The 21,873-nt window shown below is 43.4% G+C and overlaps 1 protein-coding gene and 1 long non-coding RNA gene across 5 annotated transcripts; one reads left to right on the top strand and one right to left on the bottom strand.

Annotated features, from left to right (window-relative positions):
- Positions 1 to 1,705: 1,705 nt before the first annotated feature.
- Positions 1,706 to 6,919, top strand: LOC120931225. The gene is made up of 5 exons (XM_040342460.1): positions 1,706 to 2,092; positions 2,325 to 2,494; positions 2,629 to 2,697; positions 4,282 to 4,341; positions 6,251 to 6,919. Exons 1-5 carry the CDS (start codon positions 1,851 to 1,853, stop codon positions 6,625 to 6,627), a joined length of 918 nt encoding a protein of 305 aa, XP_040198394.1. The 5' UTR covers positions 1,706 to 1,850; the 3' UTR covers positions 6,628 to 6,919.
- Positions 2,164 to 9,832, bottom strand: LOC120931226. 4 transcript variants are annotated; one of them, XR_005747846.1, is made up of 7 exons: positions 9,450 to 9,832; positions 9,253 to 9,360; positions 8,701 to 8,858; positions 5,792 to 5,914; positions 5,271 to 5,342; positions 4,248 to 4,354; positions 2,164 to 2,488 (listed from the first exon to the last, which is right to left on the bottom strand). It is a non-coding gene; the product is annotated as an uncharacterized LOC120931226 (long non-coding RNA). The 4 variants fall into 4 exon arrangements; XR_005747844.1 differs by having other exon boundaries at positions 9,253 to 9,832; XR_005747847.1 differs by lacking the exon at positions 5,792 to 5,914 and having other exon boundaries at positions 9,253 to 9,832.
- Positions 9,833 to 21,873: the final 12,041 nt, after the last annotated feature.

Here is a 21,873-nt window from a genome sequence, read left to right on the forward strand (position 1 = left end):
TGTCTGGCTGGGCCGGATGACAGGTGAACCACTACATTCAGCAACCCCTACGGGGTCATGGCTACAGTAGTTACTTAGATTGTTTTGTAGCCCTTGAAGAGGAGTGTCACAATAGAAAGTGTTTTCATATGGTACCTTCATCCCGACAGTATGAGAGAAAAGAATTGAGAAGGGGAGGCTATATTGCTATATACCCTGTTTCCCCAAAAATAAGACCTACCCTGAAAATAAGACCTATCGTTATTTTCCAGGAGGGCTGCAATATAAGCCCTACCCTGAAAATAAGCCCTAGTTAAAAATGCTTGTAAGATCCTATAATCCACTCTAGACATGTGCACAGCAAAAATTTTCGTTTATTTCTGTTTCGTTTCTGTTCGTTTATCGTGATTCGTAACGAGTCGTAATTTCGTAAGACGTTAGTTATCGTATTCGTACTCTTTAGTATTTTCGTAACACTCTTTTTTCCGTTTCCGTTTTTTTTTGTTAGTTTATTTTTCGTTGAATCGAGATTCGTATTTTCGTTATGTTTTGTATTCTGCTTCGTTCGTATTTTTTGAATGAATTTATTTGTTTATTCGTTTTTACGTTGGTATATTTTTCGTTTTTTTAGATTCGTATTTACATTATATTTACCATCGTGCCGCATTCGTATTTTCGTAGGAAATAGATCTTCGTTGTTTTATCATCATTCGTATTTTCGTGTCTTGTTTCATTCGATTGTAAAAACGTGCTTTAGTAGATCTTAGTGCATTCGTAATTCAGTTAAAATACATTTTACGTTGATTCAACACACTACTCATTGTAATTTTGTAAATCTAACTTGGCTGCGATAGACTACTTGACGGTCTTACTGATACTGACTGATTATTACTTTCGTAAGATTGTTTGAGTAAATTTGTAATCGGGCCTTAATTCGTTATTTTACGCAATGTGTCAGAATTGCTCCGCTAACGCTGCTAATGTGTGTTGTAAATCATTCGTACTTTCGTAAGTACATCGCAGCAAATCTTAACCATTCGAAAATGTCATACTTTACTTTCGTTTTCGATGCGCGGCTTATAGCCTCCGCCCCTGGACTCCATTTTGAGACGGTGTATGAGTGCGTGGTTTGGCGAGGGAGGAACAGAGAGCAGGGCAGAGGTGGGCTTGTCGAATTTCGACTTGTTTTTGTGTGGTGGTTTCACTGGTTTGCTATCTTTTGGGCAATTAAAATCATGTATAGGAGTGAGAATGGACATGTGAGTGTTGAGACTGAGAGTGAGAATGTTGGTGTTAGTCAGTGTGTTGATGTGAGACTTGTTGGTGTGACTGAGAGTGAAGTGGAGGAGAGGTGTGGAGCAGATGAGATGAGTGTGGTGGAGGAGAGGCATGGAGGGGAGAAGAGGCATGGAGGGAAGAGGAGGCGTGGAGGGGAAGAGAGGAGTGGAGTGGAGGACAGGTGTGGAGGAGAGGAGAGGAGTAGAGTCGAGGAGAGGCATGGAGGGGAGAGTAGGCATGGAGGGAAGAGGAGGCATGGAGAGAAGAGGAGGCATGGAGAGAAGAGGAGGCATGGAGGGGAAGAGAGGAGTGGCGTGGAGGAGAGTAGTGGAGTGGAGGAGAGGAGCGTAGTGGAGGAAAGGCGTGGAGGAGAGAGGAGGCGTGAAAGGGAGGAGAGGAGGGTAGTGGAGGAAAGGCGTGGAGGAGAGAAGAGGCGTGAAAGGGAGGAGAGGAGGGTAGTGGAGGAAAGGCATGGAGGGGAGAGGAGGCGGGGAGGGGAGGATTGGTGTGGAGTGAAGCCGAGGCATGGAAGGGAATGTGGAGGTGTAGTGGAGCGGGAGCATGGCAAAGAAAGGAGACATGTGGCCCCTCCTATGTCAGATAGTGCGGACTCAGATGTGCAGCAGAACAAGCGAACCAAGAGACAGAAATCAAGGGGACCCATATATACCAAAGAGGAGAATGCTGCATTGGTTGCTGCAGTATCAAAAGAAAAAGTGACACTCTTCTGCCAATCCGTGCCAGCATCTGAGAAGTCAGCAGCCTGGGAACGAGTCCGGGACTCCGTGAATGCGGTCTCCAAGTTTCACAGGCCCACCAATGGCGTCAGACACAGGTAATTAATATTAAAATATTCTTTCACTCTTGTGTAAAAAATACACAGTTTTGTAGTCAATAACAAAAAAGTAACAGTTCAACGTAACCAAAAAATTTATTTGTCACAGCCACATGCTGAACAGTATACATATAACCATCACAATGTGAAAAGAAATGTGGTTTTCAAAAAACATTAATCTAAGTATTTGTTTTTTTATTAATGTAATTGTAATGTTTATGTACATTTGCAGGTTCTATGATTGTCGGGCAACGGTTACAAAGAAGATGCAGAGGCTTCGACTAGGACAAAACCGAGGAAAGCCTATCAAGTTGCGAGAGTGGGAGGCGGAGCTAAGAGATGTCCTTCTGGCAGAGGATGTCCCTGGATTCAGCAGCAGGGGTCAAAATCATAGAGCTGGTGGTGAGGAAAATTAAATATATCATTATAATTTATATATATTGCAGTTATAATATATTTGTAAAGCTATCTTATTGTTTATGATGACTACACATGTATGACTTTTATTTTTATTTTTTTACATTCATGTTTTCCAGATCAAGAAACATCATCCTTGGAAGGATCAGCTCCAACTCCAAGTACATCCTATCAACAACATTCTGGTGGTGAGTACCCAACACAAAGGATATCTAATGAACTGCTATTTACTACTTGGACCAAGTCACTGTGCCATGCAGACCGTCACAGTTGAGACAATTAGGTGCCGTTTCTGTCTCCCTGGCTACTCAGCTTTCACTATCACAGTCGAGAGCAGAAGGCTCGTTATGCACAGTGAGCCGAAAAAATAGCAATGCAAAATAGTGGGCAGCAATAGAGCAGCTGAAGAGAACTTTTTAAAATTAACCAGCAGGTGATTGGTTGGTTGCTATGCGGCCCTAACAAACAACATTATGCTGGATAACTTCAGCAACTTCTGCTCCACCCACTATAGTATTTATTGTGTCTACGGTTCTGTGTGCCCAAGCAAGGTAGCAAGGTCAGAGCTGTGGATGCTGAATTGTGACGGGGGCAGAGCTGCGTGGGGCTGTTAGGTGAAGGTGGGTCAAGTTGCAGGGTGGGACAGAGAACACAGCTGTTCACATGTGCTGTGAAGGTGGGTGAAATTTACCACTGTGAAGGGGGTTCAGATCAGAACATAATTGTGAAGGGGAAACTGTCATGTGAAGGTTCTGATCAGGTTCTGAAGGTTCTGAAGGTTACATCAGCTTCTGAGGAAGCTGATGTAAGAAATGTGATTTTTAAATCAAAAGGTGGGTATAGTAGTAGTATGTATGCACCCTTCCAAATTCAAACTTGCCTGCTTTCATTTTGTGACTAGATTTTGAGGGATGCCGAGAAAGGGGTGAGAGCTCCGCCAACAGCATAGTTTGAAAGGGAGTCCTTCTCTCATCGATCACAGGGGGGGAAGAGAGAGGAGAACACATCGATAACAGCTTTGATTTGACATTGCCGTGTTCCCCGCCGCTTGCTGCCACATACATCCCCTCCTCCGGGACTTTTATCCTGTCCAATCCCAGGACGGGCGATCTGTAAATTAAAGTTTCCTGGCCATGGGGCAGGGCTGTTTAGTAGCGGGAAAACATCAATTGAAATGAAAGCGTTTATCGCTCTTTACCTGCAGCACATGTAGGCTGCATGGTGGGCACAGGGTGCATTGGTGGGCACAGGCTACATAGGTGGGCACAGGCAGGCTTCATTGGTGGTTTTGGATAAAGTTGGTGTTAATATTTTTTTTTAATATTTTATTCTGCATAAAACAATTTTGTGTCATTTAATGAGATAATTTATGAGGGCGTGTTTAGGGGTTGAATTAGGGGTGGGGCAAGCTAAGGGTTGGGTGTGGCAACTAACTGTTGGCTAGTAACCCTTGAGGCCTGGCTAGTAGCTAATTTAGCCCTGGTACTATGTATATGGGGGTTGTAGTAAATGATATGTAGATACTTGATAGCATATTTTACATATATTTTGTTAATCTTAAAAATTGCCAGAAATGTAACATCTGTTTTAACACATCAGCAACTTCTGATTATATTTTACATTTCCTCAGTCCATTTTTGGTTGAATATTTGATTTCATAGTAGAAAATATTGTAGTTATACGACATATCTCAGGCAAAAATTGTAAATACAGCTGTTGACTTTTTCATGAACATTACCTTGACTCTTCACTCTTTCTTCCGTCTTTAACAGAAAGCTGCATTCAAGACCCTCCAGCATCGGCTTCTGGCAGGACCATTGCTCCTCCTCAGGGTAAGTGCATGATCTGGGAAGAAACAGGACACAGCACTAACTCCATTATCATCATGTACCCTATTTACACATAGGCATTTTCATGTAATACACCTAAAAGTTCAATTTAAAAATTCGTACAAAAATGACACCTCATACCTTTAGAACGTGACTGTGAAAGGGACACTGTGATTTGAAGGGGGATTGATATATCAAGGAGGACTGCGCAAACTGTGGAAATAAATGAGAGTGGCTGTGATGTCAGAGATTCATTCCTATCACAAAGATTTTTTGCTGAACTCCACCGTGTTGAAATTTTTTTTCTGCCTTTGGTTCTTTTAATGATTTTGAATTTAGTAGCCCTTATTGAAAGGTGTTCAACAGCTCTTTTGCGCTTTTTTTTTAAACTACCGTTAAGCCTATAATATCTATACATAATATCTCTATAACCTGTATGGTTTAGAAGATATTCGCCCTGCAAACCTAGCACGGCACACTAAATTACTTACAAGGTTATTAGCTCATAATGAGCTAGTATGCTGTGCATACTAGCTCATTATGCCTTTGCTTTACAGGTATTTTTTTATCTTTTAGTGGGTATAAAAGCGCTACAAAGGTTTTTGCAGTAGGATATCAAAAATACTACGATAATAAATTTAGAAGACATATGCCCTTTTTACCTGCAACCTACTGGGACCCTTTAAGAACTTTATCTTCAACATTATCTTCACTCTTTCTTCCGTCTTTAACAGAAAGCTGCATTCAAGACCCTCCAGCATCGGCTTCTGGCAGGACCATTGCTCCTCCTCAGGGTAAGTGCATGATCTGGGAAGAAACAGGACACAGCACTAACTCCATTATCATCATGTACCCTATTTACACATAGGCATTTTCATGTAATACACCTAAAAGTTCAATTTAAAAATTCGTACAAAAATGACACCTCATACCTTTAGAACGTGACTGTGAAAGGGACACTGTGATTTGAAGGGGGATTGATATATCAAGGAGGACTGCGCAAACTGTGGAAATAAATGAGAGTGGCTGTGATGTCAGAGATTCATTCCTATCACAAAGATTTTTTGCTGAACTCCACCGTGTTGAAATTTTTTTTCTGCCTTTGGTTCTTTTAATGATTTTGAATTTAGTAGCCCTTATTGAAAGGTGTTCAACAGCTCTTTTGCGCTTTTTTTTTAAACTACCGTTAAGCCTATAATATCTATACATAATATCTCTATAACCTGTATGGTTTAGAAGATATTCGCCCTGCAAACCTAGCACGGCACACTAAATTACTTACAAGGTTATTAGCTCATAATGAGCTAGTATGCTGTGCATACTAGCTCATTATGCCTTTGCTTTACAGGTATTTTTTTATCTTTTAGTGGGTATAAAAGCGCTACAAAGGTTTTTGCAGTAGGATATCAAAAATACTACGATAATAAATTTAGAAGACATATGCCCTTTTTACCTGCAACCTACTGGGACCCTTTAAGAACTTTATCTTCAACATTATCTTCACTCTTTCTTCCGTCTTTAACAGAAAGCTTTTCAGGAGTTAAATGTGCGTGTCATATGCTGATAAATATGTTATCTAATAAAGAAAAAAGATTTTCTGTTTAAGGCATTTTCTGTTTCTGCAATTTTTATATTGTATTTATTTACTTCTATAAAGGTTATTTTATTAAATAACCTTTTAAATTTTTTTAACTTTAGGATATAAATGCAATGTGTAGATTTACCTAAATAAGTTTAAATTGATTTTTTGTTTTCTCTCAATCATTAATACAACTTATCCCCCCTCCCCAACTCAATCTTTCATTTGCTCCATTATTCAATATTACTACTACATAAAAGTCTAATCTGAATAAATTCATTACTATGAACGCTTTCATCATTCATCAAACTTTGCCTATCTTATCTATTTCAGATCAGCAATACCACCCTGAGAGGAGAGTACAGTGCAGCCCGCACTCTCCTGTTCTTCTTTTGGAGAGGCTGGAGATTCAGCCAGAGATTACCCCTATCATTCCCCAGACTCCTGATTTCTCCCCCGGCCCAGAGGAGGAGCACAGAGGACAAGGTTCATTCATTCAGCCACCCCATGCCCTGATGCCACCTACTGCTGTACCGCCTTTCCCAACTGTGCAGGAGATCATTCTGAGGGAGCTTATAGAATTAAGGTGTGACAACCGAAAACTACAACGAAAGGTCAAAAGGCTTACCCGGCTTACCCATCAGTTGAGCAGGCAGCAAACTGAGAGTTTTGAAATAATTTTGGCCCGGGCAAGCCAACAACACAATTAGGCATTGGACAGAGTATATTTTGTTTACTTGAAGATATTTCCAGACACATTGCTCCAATGCCTGGGAGCTACGATGAACATATAACCAACAAAGACGTTTTGAAAAATGAAGGCTAGACCTTCCTCTGCCCATCTCATCGCAAATTATTATGCAGAATCGATCTTTTTACTGTTCCTTGATTTTGGTAGAAACGTTTTCTTATGCTGCCAAGTTACACCTACCCAGCATGTGTGTTTGTAATTTCTATGAAAATATTTTTTTTTTTGTGAATATAAAACTATTTTTGGTCTAATATTATTATTATTATTATTATTTATTTATATACATCATCACATTATCTGCTAAATTATTATGTATTCATTTCCCACACACAATAGTATTTTATTCCGAACTTCAAACTCTAAGGGCCAGATTCACAGAGTAGATACGACGGCGTATCTGCTGATTCGCCGTTGTATCTGTTGTTCTATCTATGCTATAGATAGCCATAAGATCCGACAGCTGTAATTGTTTTACACTGTCGGATCTTAAGATGCAATACCGCGGCCGCCGCTGGGGGGGAGTTTGCGTCGTAAACCAGCGCCGGGTATGCAAATTAGGAGTTACGGCGATCGACGGCGGTTTTTCGCGTTACATAGTTACATAGTTACATAGTTAGTCAGGTTGAAAAAAGACACAAGTCCATCCAGTTCAACCACAAAAAATAAAAAAACAAAAATAAAAAACACAGTAAAATCCTATACACCCAACTCCATTCCCACAGTTTCACGTCGCAAAGTTAGTCTTTTTTTTTTGGTGCCCTAACTTTAGTCAGCAAGCGTATTGCTGTCTAAAAGTATGGCCGTCGTTCCCGAGTTGAAATTTTAAAAATAACGTCGTTTGCGTAAGCCGTCCAGTAATACGGAATTACGCTACGCGCGTCGCCGTTCGAAAAAATTACGTCACGGCGCGCAATGCACGACGGGAGTTCGGAAACGGAGCATGCGCGGTAGGTCCGGCGCGGGAGCGCGCCTAATTTAAATGGCACACGCCCATTTAAATTGTCCCGCCTTGCGCCGGAGGCCGCCGGCGTAGGTTTGCATCGCAAGTGCAAGTACTTGCGATGAAAAATTGCGGCGGTGTAACGTATCTATGATACGTTACGCCGCCGCTCTTCTATGTGAATCTGGCCCACACAGTCTACCTTAAACTATTCATTTATATTTTAATGTTTCCCCACTGTTAGTGGACACTGGACAGTAAAACAACACAGGAAGCAGGGGGGGGGGGGATACTAACAGCAGTGGGAGTGTGGATACTGGAATAAGATAGCCAGGGTGAAAAATTATAGACCGAGGGGCTAGGGAGGTAGCGGAGGACAATATAAGTAGACATTAGGGAAAAACATGTATCCCACTATCACATCTTGTAAAGACACGTGGAGGCATTTTGCAATTTTGTATCTTCAAATGGTATGCAGCAGAGCTGAGTTAGGCAGAGAATGTACCCGATCGGCAGGGATGGACTGGGACAAAAATTTGGCCCTGGACTTCATCCAGACTGGCCCACTTTGACAGGACAACTCCCGCAACCCCCCCCCCCCCCGGCCACCCAAGCCCCCTCTCCCCCTTCACTAGCCCCTAGCCGTTCTACTTTATTAGGCAGTACCACTGGGGAAGCTAGACATTATTTCACCCGGGGCAAAGAATCAGTTTGGTGCCCCCCCCCTTATGGGACAAGATTAGGCAGAAGTGAGAAACTCCCAGGCCATAGCTGTTAAATCAGCTGTCCGTCCCCTCCCCCATGCTCCTCTGTCGTCCCCCCTTGCTCCTCTGGTCCTCCCTCTGCTTCTTTGTTCCCCCCCAGGTGAGCGCTGTGGGTAGGGAGAGACAGAGGAGCTGAGGGGGGCGGCGGTCTGCTGTCACTGAAGCCGGCCCACTGAGCCATCGGTCCACCGGGAAACTCCCTGTAGTCCCAATGGCCAGTCCATCCCTGCCGATCGGTAAACTAATGAGAAAATATCTGCTTTCGCTGCAATGGAATTTTAATCACTATTCCAAAAGATAATACAGTTCCCAGTCTCCCTGTTCTTACCTTGCATGGAGCTGAGCAGCATTCAGATCCCTGGTGGTCAGAATGGAATCAAAATACCAGGGCCAAGATAAAGCATGAGTTTAGATTTGTAGCTCTGGGAAGTGTGGAGGTGATACACTGACAATGGCATAGAAGAAATTATTTCGATGTCAAAAAACCTAAAATAAGTAACACAACTGTATTCCATATATACATCAAAATAACATTTTTGCACATTATGCATTCCATGACACACACCAATATACTTACTCACACCCACTTAAAATATACATATACACAGTGACACACACTGACCCATAAAGACGACACACACTTTAACTGACAGACACACTGGCCAATAAATGAAGTGCCTTGTAAACAAAGCCAGACTGACCCAGACACTTAATCACAGAAAAACACAGACATACTCACATTGACCCTTAAACACACAGACTAACCCCATACTCACTCACACACAATGACAAATAAATGTGATTTATTTAAAAAAAAAAGTCATACAAGTATATCATTATAACATCCTAAGTGGGGTTTACTCTTAGTCTTAATACTTACTATGAAGTGCTGAAAAAACCTCATGTGTTTTTCTATTTGCTTCCTCCTCATCCACATCCAGGTCCAATGTTAGGCATGCATGTGAGACATGACGTCAGTAAATTGCAACTGCAAAAAAAGAGAGAGGGATATAAATTAGAAGAAATAATTAATGGAATGATGGAAGGTGAGTAGGGGAAAATTGATAAGCCACTCACGTGTTTAAGGGTGCCACAGGCAACATACTTAACCAGGATTAAATCCATAGTGTGGTGAGATGTCTTCCAAACGTGAACTGTAATATTTCTTCTTTGAGGGCAGGTGGCAGCAGTCTGCACTGCAGCAAGAGCACAGTAGGAGGAGAGCCCCAGTGTTTGTGGGAGTATTGCGAGCCGTGGAATTGTGGAGTAGGTTTCTTTATGGAATGGTAGCTTTTTTTTTTTGTGGCTTAATTTCAGAGCCAAGGAGTCAAAACATTACTCCAAAAACGAATGAAAAATAAACAAACTAACCCCAGCTTGGGTTGATAACATTCTTGCAAACGGTGGTAGTAGATATTGGATTTGTGAATGTAAACAAAAACTATTATTATTTATTAATTATTATTATTATTATTATTATTATTATTATTATTATTATTACCCTTATGCATAGATCTACTTCAATTCAAACGTTTGCAAGTTGTAAGATGTGATGGGAAATAATAAAATCAACAAAAACAAACATAGTGCATGTCAGGATTCAAAATAGATATATCAACAGAAATGAATAAATATATAGTACTTTTAGCTACCTGGAAGACTATATTAATGCTTACCTGTATGTAGGTGCTTGAAATACCTCCATTCATGGTTTAGGGGATAATTTAGAACGATCGTGCATTTTCTTAAGGTGGTCATGCCAGGACTGGCAGACCTGCGTGCATAGCATAGAAGCTGATTATGTAATACTCACCTGCGATCAAAGCCCCCGCTGCAGTGGCCGACACATCATCGGGCAGCAGCATGTAGGCCCGGAGTTACTTCGGGGTTTTGCGCTGTGATTGCCCAGAGACGCTAAACCTGCACGTTTAACAGCGGGATTACATGTCGCCAGCCGTTGTGTCGGCCACCGCAGCGAGGTTTTCGCCGATCAGTGGTATTACATAATGAGCTAGTATGCTATGCATACTAGCTCATTATGATATAGTATGCAGGTATTTGCCTTTGTCTTGCACGTATTTTATTTTTGTATTTTATTTAAAGTGGGCTTGCAACCACATTATTAAATATTTGTATTTCAAAAGCTAAAATCTCAAAGTTAGAGATTGAGAGCCTAACAAGCTAGGATCACCCTTACAGTATAAACTCTTTTTTCATGTTTACAACCTCTGAATTATTTGGGGGGGGGCCTGGGGTCAGGAAATTATAAAAAAAAATAGTAAATAAAATGTTGAGGTAATCAATGTTGCCCACCCAACAAAAAATAAATCTTTGAATTATATAGACTGTGGCTGATCACAGCTTCTCATGCTTGCTGTATCTACATTGTGATTGATACTTTATCGTATATTGTATTCATGTAACATTACTTTTGGTACATACAGTATATCATGACATGCACTATATTTGGTTTTGTTGTATTTATTTTTTGGCATCGCCATCTATACTTGGAACAGGTAAATTATTAACAATATCTTTATCGATTTGATAAACATAAGAACTTAAGAAGTAGTATAATTAGAATTATTCTGTTGTAAAGCTTAGTTCTGGGTAGCCCAGCTTTGGAAGATTGACTTTCAGAAATGCCATCTGCTCCATCAGCTGTGGGGCCAGCTGGGACCTCTGTGGGCACAGAATATTTCCTGTGATAGAAAATACACGCTCACTTTGCACAGAGGTCGGGGGGCAAGAAAGTAGCTCTTGTGCCACCACAGAAAGAGCAGGCCAAATACCCCTTTTCTCATCCCAATACTCTAATGGATCTGTAGTGGAGGCCAAATGGGGTTCAGACAAGTATAATTTAACATGATCTGACACAATGCTTCTTTTCATGGTGGGCATTTTTGTGGGTCCAACTAAAGTATGTAATGCCAAACTCCAAACGTCAGGTCTTCTAGTGGAATGCTCAGCAGTGGTTGTACTAATAACAGTAGGTGATGGTGGCACAATGTCACTATCAGGCTCCTCCTGATCTTCTTCCTCTTCACCCTCTGCCGGCCTAAACAATTTTCGGTGACTGTCAAAAACCCTCTGAATTAATAGATCCCTATAGGTGGTAAGGGAACTCTGAATTATTGCCATTTTTCCTTTAATGCGTGGATCGCACATAGAGGCAAGCATTAGCTCAGGGCATGCCTCTATGAGCTCGTTCATCCTTCTATTCAATTGTCCCCTCAGTCTCTTTATAATTGCAGCTACATCTTGAACTATGCCGCCAGGCAAGGGCTCGCTTTTGTTTAGAAAGCCATCCATCTTAGTGATAAGATAGATGTAGAGAGGGATTACTTGAGCCAGACTTGCATTCTCTAGGCTCAATTTTTCTGTTACATCTCGGAAGTGGCTAAGCACAGCCACCACCTGACTAATTATTTTCCACTCCTCCCTGCTTATTGGCCTTGCTACACCAATAACATGTTCATTTGACATGGCGTGTATTGGCTTTTGCTGTTCCATGATACGTTCGAGCATCTCCAAAGTGGAGTTCCAACGGGTGGCTACATCTACCTTCAAGCGGTGCTGTGGAACGCAAGCCTTACTCTGCTCAAGTCTGAGTATGTGACTGTCTTTCACACTACGATGAAAATGGGCTGCTATTTTTCTACAACTGTCTAAGATAGCAGACAATTTTGATGTTTCACTTTCATCGTCCAAAGCAGACTTCACAACGAGATGCAGGGCGTGTGCAGAGCAACGAATGCCAACAAATCTGCCATCTCGCACTGCCTTGAGCATGTTTGCTGCAGCATCAGTGACTATAAAGCCCATCTTTGCCCGTGTGCCTGACTCCTCCCCAAGCCACTGCGCCACCATTTTCTGAAGTGCACGTAAAATATTTACAGCAGTGTGCTGGTCGTCCATGACTTCAGCATGCAACAAGAATGTGCGTTGCCCATGCTCAGGAGGTTCTGCTGCCTTAGCACCTGTGCTTCTCATTCCTGCTTTTGGTTTGTTTGGTTGTGACTCCTTGGGCTGCCACCAGTGAGCCGTCAATGACAAAAAGGCATGTTGCCCACTGGGAGCGCTCCACAAGTCTGTAGTAAAATGGACAGACTGGCCAGCTGCTCTGCCCAGCTCCTCTTTCAGTAATCCAACACAGGAATTATATAAAGAGGGTACAATTTTCCTACTAAAGGTAGTACGGCAGGGGAGAACATAGTGAGGTGCAACCACCTTCATGAGGTTTTTAAATGTATGTCCTTCAACTATATTAAAGGGTGCTCCCCCAACTGCTATAAGTTCCCCTATCAGACGGGTGATTTTAAGGGACTGTTGACGAGACATACCCCTTGATTGGAAACTGGGAAATTGTTGCAGCGTGGGCTGCTGTAAAGGAATGGGGCGACATGTGTCAACTACACAAGAAGTCCCTTCATCTTCCTGCCCCTTGTTGAGCCTTTTGGGGTTAATGGCAGCAGTAGTGTTGCTGCTTCCACTCTTTTTACTAGGTGGAGCTGCAACTCCACTTTCTTCTCTCAGCAGCACCGGTGTATGGTGTGCACGGAAATGGTAATTCATCCCGGCATTGGTTAAATGGGCTATGTCTCTCCCACGGCTCACTTCCCTGCCACATAATTTGCATTTCACCATGCGCCCGTCACCAACAGTAACAAAATGTTCCCATATTTTTGATCTGCGGTTCCCAGTGGCCGGTGAGGATTGTTTTACAATTGCCTCTGGCTGATGGGTATGTGCAGCTTCCGTGTCTTTGGAGGAATTTGGTGGACTAACAATGGTGGCAGTTGCACTACTTGGATATGAAAGACATTTAGGCAAAACAACTAAGCCTGAAGAGGTTTGTAATGGTGCAGGCAATTTTTTTTTTGAAGGTGAGGAGTCGGGAAATAACAGAGGGGACTCAGGGGCAGAGGAGTAAGGACTCATAGATATAATATCCTCATGAATTTGGTTTACAAGTTGTGCATTATCCTCTATATTAAAATCTAAATCAATTCCTTCAAGGTCAAGGCCTTCAAGGGTCAGACTCTCAGGTAATTCTACTTTAGCAGCATCCTGTTCTGCCAGGTGCCTACTTGGATTAGGATTAGATACTGAACTATGAGAATGAAAAAAGATGCTGCTATTATCTGTTTCCAATATATTGTGTGCTGTTTTTACATCTGGAGGCTGAGCAATTTGCTCCTCCTCAAGCTGTAAAATTTCAAGTTTTGGCTGCCTAAAATTATGGACACTAGCAACAACCTTTGCAGGAACTGCCCGTGACCGGCATGTCTTGTAAAAAACATCTGGGGTTACAGTTGGCCTATATTCAGAAGTTGTTGTTGCTGTGTCACACTCAACTTTTTCCTCTGTTGCTTTCCTCATGGTGAGAATGTGAGAATAAGTGGGAAAAGTACAAAAATTTTTTATATTAGAAATATTATTATTGTGTTTTTTTTCAGAAAAAAATACAAATGATAATGTATTCTGAAAAATAAAGGTATTGAGGACGGAGTATGATTGTTGATTTATCAGGCCTTACACAATTGGTCAGGATTAAAATGCAACAAAGCTCTACTAATCAACTTCTACCACCACCATTTATATCTTAGTAGAGTACTGGCTGCTGCCTGGGCTGGCCTAGTACTAGACTATAATGGCACTGGTGGCTATGCTAAAGTAAAAAAAATATATAGGCAAGATAATAAAACACAGTCCTACACTGTCTCACAAAAGGGGAAAAAATAACTGCAGAAAATATGAGAAAAAATGAATAGTAATCAGTGAGCACTGCATAATAAGTATAAATGTATAATTTCTAAGTGTCACCAATGAGTGAGTCACTGAGTCACAAATCCAACACCACACACACCCTGTCTAGAATGCAGTCTGACGTAGGAGAAAACTAAAATATGTCAGAGATATTTACAATTACAAATCTAGGAATGAGAATCTAGAGTATGCTTAAGAAGTTCTCTATAACAACTACAAATTAGCTCTAAGATCCACAAAACCGGTGCAACCTACCCAAAGACACCCTATCTGGACTCTGGATGGAATGAAATGCAGTCTAGCCTAGAAAAAGACACAAGGTCAAGGAGCCACTAGATAATGAGAAAGAAGCTCATTGGGGGAAGGAACAAACCTCTTCAGGGGAAGGGACAGGGCTTAGTGGCTATTGGTCAATGTCCAGAAGTATTTTAGGAGAAACGAAACTGAAATTACCTTATTTATTAAAATTCGTTGTTTTCATTTACGTTTTACGAAGATTCGTAAGTTATTTTTCGTTAGATTCGATTTTCGTATTTTATTCTTTGTTCGGCATTTTAGTTGTTTTCATTTCGTTATTCGACTATTAGTAATAGTAAGTTTGCATTTTCGTTTATTTTTTCGTAATTATGATTTTATGGGGGGTGTTCGGTGTTTTCGTTAATTCTGTGTTTTCGTTCATTTTTTCTTTCGTTGTTTCTGCTTTTTTACATTTAACAGTTTCGTATATTCGTTGTTTTCCATATTCGTTAACTAGGGAAATATCGTTATTCGTTATAATTTTAGCTAAGCCGTTCGTTCATTCGTTGGTTACCGAATCAACGAAAATAACGAAAAATAACGGAAAACGTATTCGTAACTTAAAAAACTGCACATGTCTAATCCACTCTATTATAGTAATATATAATGTACAATGTGTGTGTTTCTGTAATATAATTGTGGGGGAAGAGAGCTCCGGCGGGTAACAGAAGCACAGAGCAGCTCTTTAACAAAGATATTTGGCACAATTATATTACAGAAACACACACATTGTACATTATTTAATACTGTAATAGAGTGGATTATAGGATTTTACTAGCATTTTAACTCAGTTCACACTGGGGATTCCTGACAGGCGGGGGGGGGGGGGGAGAAGACATCACATTACATAGTAAGACCTACCCCAGAAATAAGCCCTACTGTGTCTTTTGTTGGCATAATTAATATAAGACCCGGGCTTATTTTCGGGGAAACACGGTAGTGGTACCGTATAACAAATGAATTAGACGGTCATATGTAAAATATTAGATAAATTTTATTACAAAAATATACATCTTTGACACTAAGGTTTTTACAAACAGCAATGATAATCAAGAAAGCTCTAGTTCTATGGTCACACCGAGGAGTGGCGACTAGAGCATTGTCGCCATCTGTGTATTAGTTGTATAACATGTTTTGCGGGTCACATATACCACTTCTTCAGGAGCTATATTGTACACATACACGAGGATTATAAGGCGATTATCATATAACCAAAAACGCACAGTTGCCGGAGGCCCAAGGAAAGATGGCCCACCACGGAGGGGCATGGGAGCCCCTAACAAGGCACAGGACACCAGATATAGGTCAAATGGGCTTGACTCAGTCAAAAGGGGTTCAGTATTCAAAATAAGATCTCTATAGGGTGTTATAGATCTCAGCACGTATGTATATCACGGACAGGTATATCCTAATTGGAAGTTCAAGAATTCTCATAGTATTCCTAAACGATTAAAAATCAATTGAATCAATGATCTTTCTTTTTTAATCGTGTAACCACTTGCTTACTGGGCACATATACCCCCTTCCTGCCCAGGCGAAATTTCAGCTTTCAGCACTGCGTCACTTTAAATTAAAATTGCGCGGTCGTGCGACGTGCCTCCCAAACAAAATTGACGTCCTTTTTTTCCCACAAATAGAGCTTTCTTTTGGTGGTATTTGTTAACCTCTGCGGTTTTTATTTTTTGCGCTATAAACAAAAGAAGAGCGACAATTTGGAAAAGAAAACACAATGGGCCAGATTCAGGTAGGAGATACGACGTCGTATCTCCAGATACGCCGTCGTATCTCTGAGTGTGAGGCGTCGTATCTTGGCGCCTGATTCAAAGAATCAGATACGCCAGAATTTGTCTAAGATACGACCAGCGGAAGTCTCCTACGCCGTCGTATCTTAAAGCGGATGTGCCACGGGGAAAAAATATTAAAAGCCAGCAGCTACAAATACTGCAGCTGCTGACTTTTAATATAAGGACACTTACCTGTCCTGGAGTCCAGCGCCGTCCGCAGCAGAGCATGAGCGATCGCTCGTCTCTCTGCTGCTCCCCCCTCCATCCACGCTGAGGGAACCAGGAAGTGAAGCGCTGCGGCTTCACTGCCCGGTTCCCTACGGCGCATGCGCGAGTCGCGCTGCGCCCGCCGATTGGCTCACACGCTGTGTGCTGGGAGCCGAGTGTTCCCAGCATACAACGGGCGACAGACGGGAAGTCAGAAAAACTGTCTTTCGCCCGTAGCGTGTGGCCGGAAGTGGGTGCAAATACCTGTCTTTAGACAGGTGTCTGCACCGCCCTCCCCCCTGAAAGGTGTCAAATGTGACACCGGAGGGGGGGAGGGTTCCGATCAGCGGGACTCCACTTTAGGGTGGAGAACCGCTTTAACTGCATATTTACGCTGGCCGCTAGGGGCGTGTACGCTGATTTACGCCTAGAATATGTAAATCAGCTAGATGCGCCTATTCACGAACGTACGCCCGGCCGTCGCAGTACAGATACGCCGTTTACGTAAGGCTTTTTCCAGCGTAAAGTTACCCCTGCTATATGAGGCGCAGCCAATGTTAAGTATGGACGTCGGGACCCCGTCAAATTTTCCGTCGATTACGTCGTTTGCGTAAGTAGTTCGCGAATAGGGCTGTGCATCATTTACGTTCACTTCGAAAGCATTGGCTTTTTGCGGGTTCATTTGGAGCATGCGCACTGGGGTACTTTCACGGACGGCGCATGCGCCGTTCGGAAAAAGCCTCATTTACGTGGGGTGACAATAAATTAACATAAAACACGCCCACATCTTCCACATTTAAATTAGGCGGGCTTACGCTGGCCTATTTACGCTACGCCGCCGCAACTTTGCTTTGTGAATACTGCACTTGCCTGGCAAAGTTGCGGAGGCGTAGCGTAAATAGGATACGTTACGCTCGCACACAAATACGTGCTCCCTACCTGAATCTACCCCAATATTTTTTACTTTTTGCTATAATAAATATGCAATTTTTTTAAAAAATATATATTTTTTTCTCAGTTTAGGCCGATATGTATTCTACATATTTTTGGTAAAAAAAAAATCGCAATAAGCGTATAGTGATTGGTTTGCGCAAAAGTTATAGTGGCTACAAAATAGGGGATAGAATTCTGACATTTTTTTTTTTTTTTTTTTTTACTAGTAATATGGCGATCTGCGAATTTTGTCAGGACTGCGATATTATGGCGGACACATTGGACACTTTTGACACATTTTTGGGACCATTCACATTAATACATCAAACAGCGCTATAAAAACGCACTGATTGCTGTATAAATGTGACTGGCAGGGAAGGGGTTAACACTAGGGGGCGAGGAAGGGGTTAAATGTGGATCCTGGGAGTGATTCTTACTGTGGGGGGAGGGGGGCTGACTGGGGGAGGTGACCGATGCTGTGTCCCTATGTACAAGGGACACAGCATCAGTCTCCTATCCCTGACAGGACGTGGAGCTCTATGTTTACACACAGAGCTCCACGTCCCTGCTCTAAAACTGCCGATCACGGGTATCTGGCGGACATCGCGGCCGACAGGCACGTGCATCGGCATCGCGGTGACGCGCGCGCCCCCCCCCAGTGGCCGGAGGACCCGAGGCCGTAAAAAGACGGCCTCCCGGATTTATAGAGCCACCTGGAGGCCGTCTCGAACAGCTCAACAAGTCCGGCTTCAAAATCGAAGGAGGTGGGTGAAGAATTATCAGCCAAACAGTGACTGTATCTAATCCAGTGGCGGCCCGTCCATAGGGACGCACGGGCGCGCCCCCCCTCCCACAGTCACAAAAAAAACAAAAAAAAAAACGGGCCCTTTAAGAACTTTTATTCGGCTAAAATGTCATTTTGACATTTTAGCCGCAGTTCTGGCGGCCGTCTATAGAGGGCGCTGCAGCGCCACCCCCTCTCGCAAATAACACACATTCGTGCATAAATGCACAAATGTATGTTATTGTTGGTTGCCAGCGCTGCCTGGTCTATTCAGATAACCGGATGCGGGACGCCGGTTACCCGAATAGCGGCAGCTGGTTGGCTGAGGGGAACTGCCTATCAAAGCCAGCGGCTCTGATAGGCTTTTCTCCGGCTCTCAGCTGTCTATACTCTGAGCGCAGGCAATCTGCGCTCATTGTATAAGACAAACGGCCGTTTCAGCCAATCAGGTTCCCGGATTCTGGTTATCAGGAACCTGATTGGCTGAAGCTTCACCACAGCGGCAGAAGACATCGAGGGAGCACATGGAATCCTCAGGTAAGTGCTTTTTACAGGGAAAGGGGCACAGTGACATCATGGGGCACAGTGGTGACAAAGGGCACAGAGGTGACAATTGGCACAGTGGCATCATGGGGCACAGTGGTGACAAAGGGCACAGAGGTGACAATTGGCACAGTGGCATCATGGGGCACAGTGGTGACAAAGGGCACAGAGGTGACAATGGGCACAGTGGCATCATGGGGCACAGTGGTGACAATGGGCACAGTGGCATCATGGGGCACAGTGGTGACAATGGGCACAGTGGCATCATGGGGCACAGTGGTGACAATTAAAGGGCACAGTGGTGACAATTGGCACAGTGGCAACAGTTGAGGGGCACAGTGGCTGCGTTTGATGGCATGGCACAGTGGTGACAATTGATGGCACAGTGACTGCGTTTGATGGTATGGCACAGTGGTGACAATTGATGGCACAGTGGCTGCGTTTGATGGCATGGCACAGTGGTGACAATTGATGGCACAGTTGCTGTGTTGCATGGCACAGTGGCTGTGTTTGATGGCACAGTGGCTGCGTTTGATGGCATGGCACAGTGGTGACAATTGATGGCACAGTGGTTGCGTTTGATGGCATGGCACAGTGGTGACAATTGATGGCACAGTGGCTGCGTTTGATGGCATGGCACAGTGGTGACAATTGATGGCACAGTGGCTGCGTTTGATGGCATGGCACAGTGGTGACAATTGATGGCACAGTTGCTGTTTGATGGCATGGCACAGTGGTGACAATTGATGGCACAGTGGCTGCATTTGGTGGCATGGCACAGTGGCTGCGTTTGATGGCACAGTGGCTGCATGTGATGGGCACAGTGAGGCTGCAATTTTTTTTTTTTTCGTTTGCGCCCCCCCAAAAATTTTGAGCACCAGCCGCCACTGATCTAATCACTACTTTACATTGTAGCAAAGTGTAATTTCTTCAGTGTTGTCACATTAAAAGAGATAAAAAAATATTTACAAAAATGTGAGGGGTGTACTCACTTTTGTGAGATACTGTAGGTGCAGTATACTTAAAAATTGAACTTCCGCTTATCTGTCTCTTTTCCCCCTCCGGTGCCACATTTGGCACCTTTCAGGGGGGAGGAGAGAACGGGTACCTGTTTCCAATTCCGAAACGGTGCCGTCCCTCAGACGTTTGGCCCCCCTCTTCCTGCCTCTACCGTCATGCCAATTAGAAAGTGCAGTGTGCTTCACGCATGCACAGTAGGGAGCCAACTTCACTGCTTCACTGCCGGTTTCCCTCACTAGGAATGGCGGCGGCAGCACCCGACAGCTGATCCTAAAATTGGCTGGGTGCTGACATTGCGGGAACCCCGGGCAGGTAAGTGTCCTAATACTAAAAGTCAGCAGCTACAGTATTTGTAGCTCCTGCCTCCAGTAACTCAGTCCATACTAACAGTGTGAACAATGGGCAGTGAGCCCTCTCACCAATCCCAGTGATGCAGTGGTGAACTCTCGCTGTAGAAGGGGTGCCCCCTCAGTCTCTCCACAGAATGCCTCCAGTGATCAGTGGTGGGAAGTAGAGGGTGGGAGGATCACTGTGGTCTGTGCTGCCCAGGGTGTCTCCACCCTCAGATCTCAGTCTCTAATCACTTGCCCACTTAATAATCCGTGTGCATCAGGACGGATGTGCAGACCTCGGCTCCCACGCTGCAAAGAGGAGGCAGTTTGGTAAAAAGCTATTCCTCCTCTCCCCCTCTGCTTCAGGGTGCTCTTGGGAATTTCAGTTCAGAGAATCAATGGGTCCCATTTTATGGCTGCTGTCCCAGACTTTAATTCCCATCGTTCTCAGTGTTCTGTATAGGAATCTATAGTTTTTTCTGGCTATAGTTCTCCCTCTGCTGGCTGAGGGGAATAATGCAGCAACAGTCAGCATAACAACAGAAAGTGAAAGTAAACTAATTGTAAAAAAAGGCAAATGTCAGTAGTTCAGCACCTGCTACATAAATCAACTGTTCCAATGATATGGAAAGTTTCTTCAAAGAATATTGTGGTTTTGTACTGCCCTAAGCAAGACTAAAATCGGGCGCCCCCATCTAAATTTGTCCCACCCTAGACATGAAATACCGTTCTTGTCTCGGGGTTTGATGAGGAAGCTGCAACCATTCACAGTGAACATCTGTGACTTCCTCATAAGACCCTGAGACATAATTCATCCAAGTGCCACATATGTGGCCAATGGAGCAAAGGATGTGGTCAGCAGGGCAGAGGATGAGGCGGGACTGGTGGGCAATGATGAGAAGGCATGGATGAAGCTGTAGTAATAGGCGGCACTGAAGGGCACTGATAGGTGGCACTGATGAGGAGGCACCGATTGGCAGCACTGATTGACAGCACTGATAGGTGGCCCTGATGATCACAGATTGGCAGAACAAATGTACACTGTTGGGGCCGCACTGATGGACACTGATGATCAGTGCCCTTATTATGAGTACAGGTGTCCCCTTTCACACTAGTTACCGACTCTCTCCTCACACTGACAGCGCGAGGAAAGGAATGCCGAAAACTGGCAAGTGTGTTCACAATGTGATCAGCTGTGATTGGACAAAGCTGATCACGTGGTAAAGAGCCACTATGATTGGCTCTTGATCCTGATCTGTAATCAGCTGTGTATGTGAGCATCTCACTGGTAACCTGGGTAATTTTTCTGAATTTGGGAACTGATCTAATTCACTAGTGGCATGGATACTAAGGTGAGTACTGGAGTCCAGATTTCATTGTTTGCTTGAATACTGGAGAGATTGTGTAACACGGGCATGATGTCTCATTGGTAGCATGAATATTGTGAAATGTGGTGTGTGTGTGTACTTGGAGTGCAAATCTCACTGATTTCTTTGTGTGTGTGTGTGTGTGTGTGTGTGTGTGTCTCTCTTCCTGCACATAATTTACACTTCCCACATGTATAGTCTCTTCCCCCTGCACTGTACTTCCTGTGTGTACAGGAAATCAGAGACTCGTATGTACTATATGTAGCGCCTGTGTACTTTTCAGTACAGGTGCTATGTCAAATTTAGTGGGATGAGAGAGTTATTTGCTCTCATCCATGTTGATTTGTTTAAATTTGGCGGTTGCCAGCCCTGAACTGTCCTGTGGGTCGTCCTGTGCTCCGGAGATGTAGTTCCATCTCTGGGTGGCAGGTGGCGCCAGAGGTGTTCAGGCGGAGGCGCCCTTTC

Source organism: Rana temporaria, chromosome 3 (genome assembly GCF_905171775.1).
Source record: "Rana temporaria chromosome 3, aRanTem1.1, whole genome shotgun sequence".
Lineage (NCBI taxonomy): Eukaryota > Metazoa > Chordata > Amphibia > Anura > Ranidae > Rana > Rana temporaria.

What these genes read in the sequence shown, in the direction of transcription:
- LOC120931225 (XM_040342460.1), top strand. Translation starts at nt 1,851, where the DNA reads ATGTCAGATAGTGCGGACTCAGATGTGCAGCAGAACAAGCGAACCAAG. An exon ending in ACCAATGGCGTCAGACACAG is followed by an intron (nt 2,093 to 2,324) that starts GTAATTAATATT and finishes GTACATTTGCAG; the next exon opens with GTTCTATGATTGTCGGGCAA. An exon ending in TCAAAATCATAGAGCTGGTG is followed by an intron (nt 2,495 to 2,628) that starts GTGAGGAAAATT and finishes CATGTTTTCCAG; the next exon opens with ATCAAGAAACATCATCCTTG.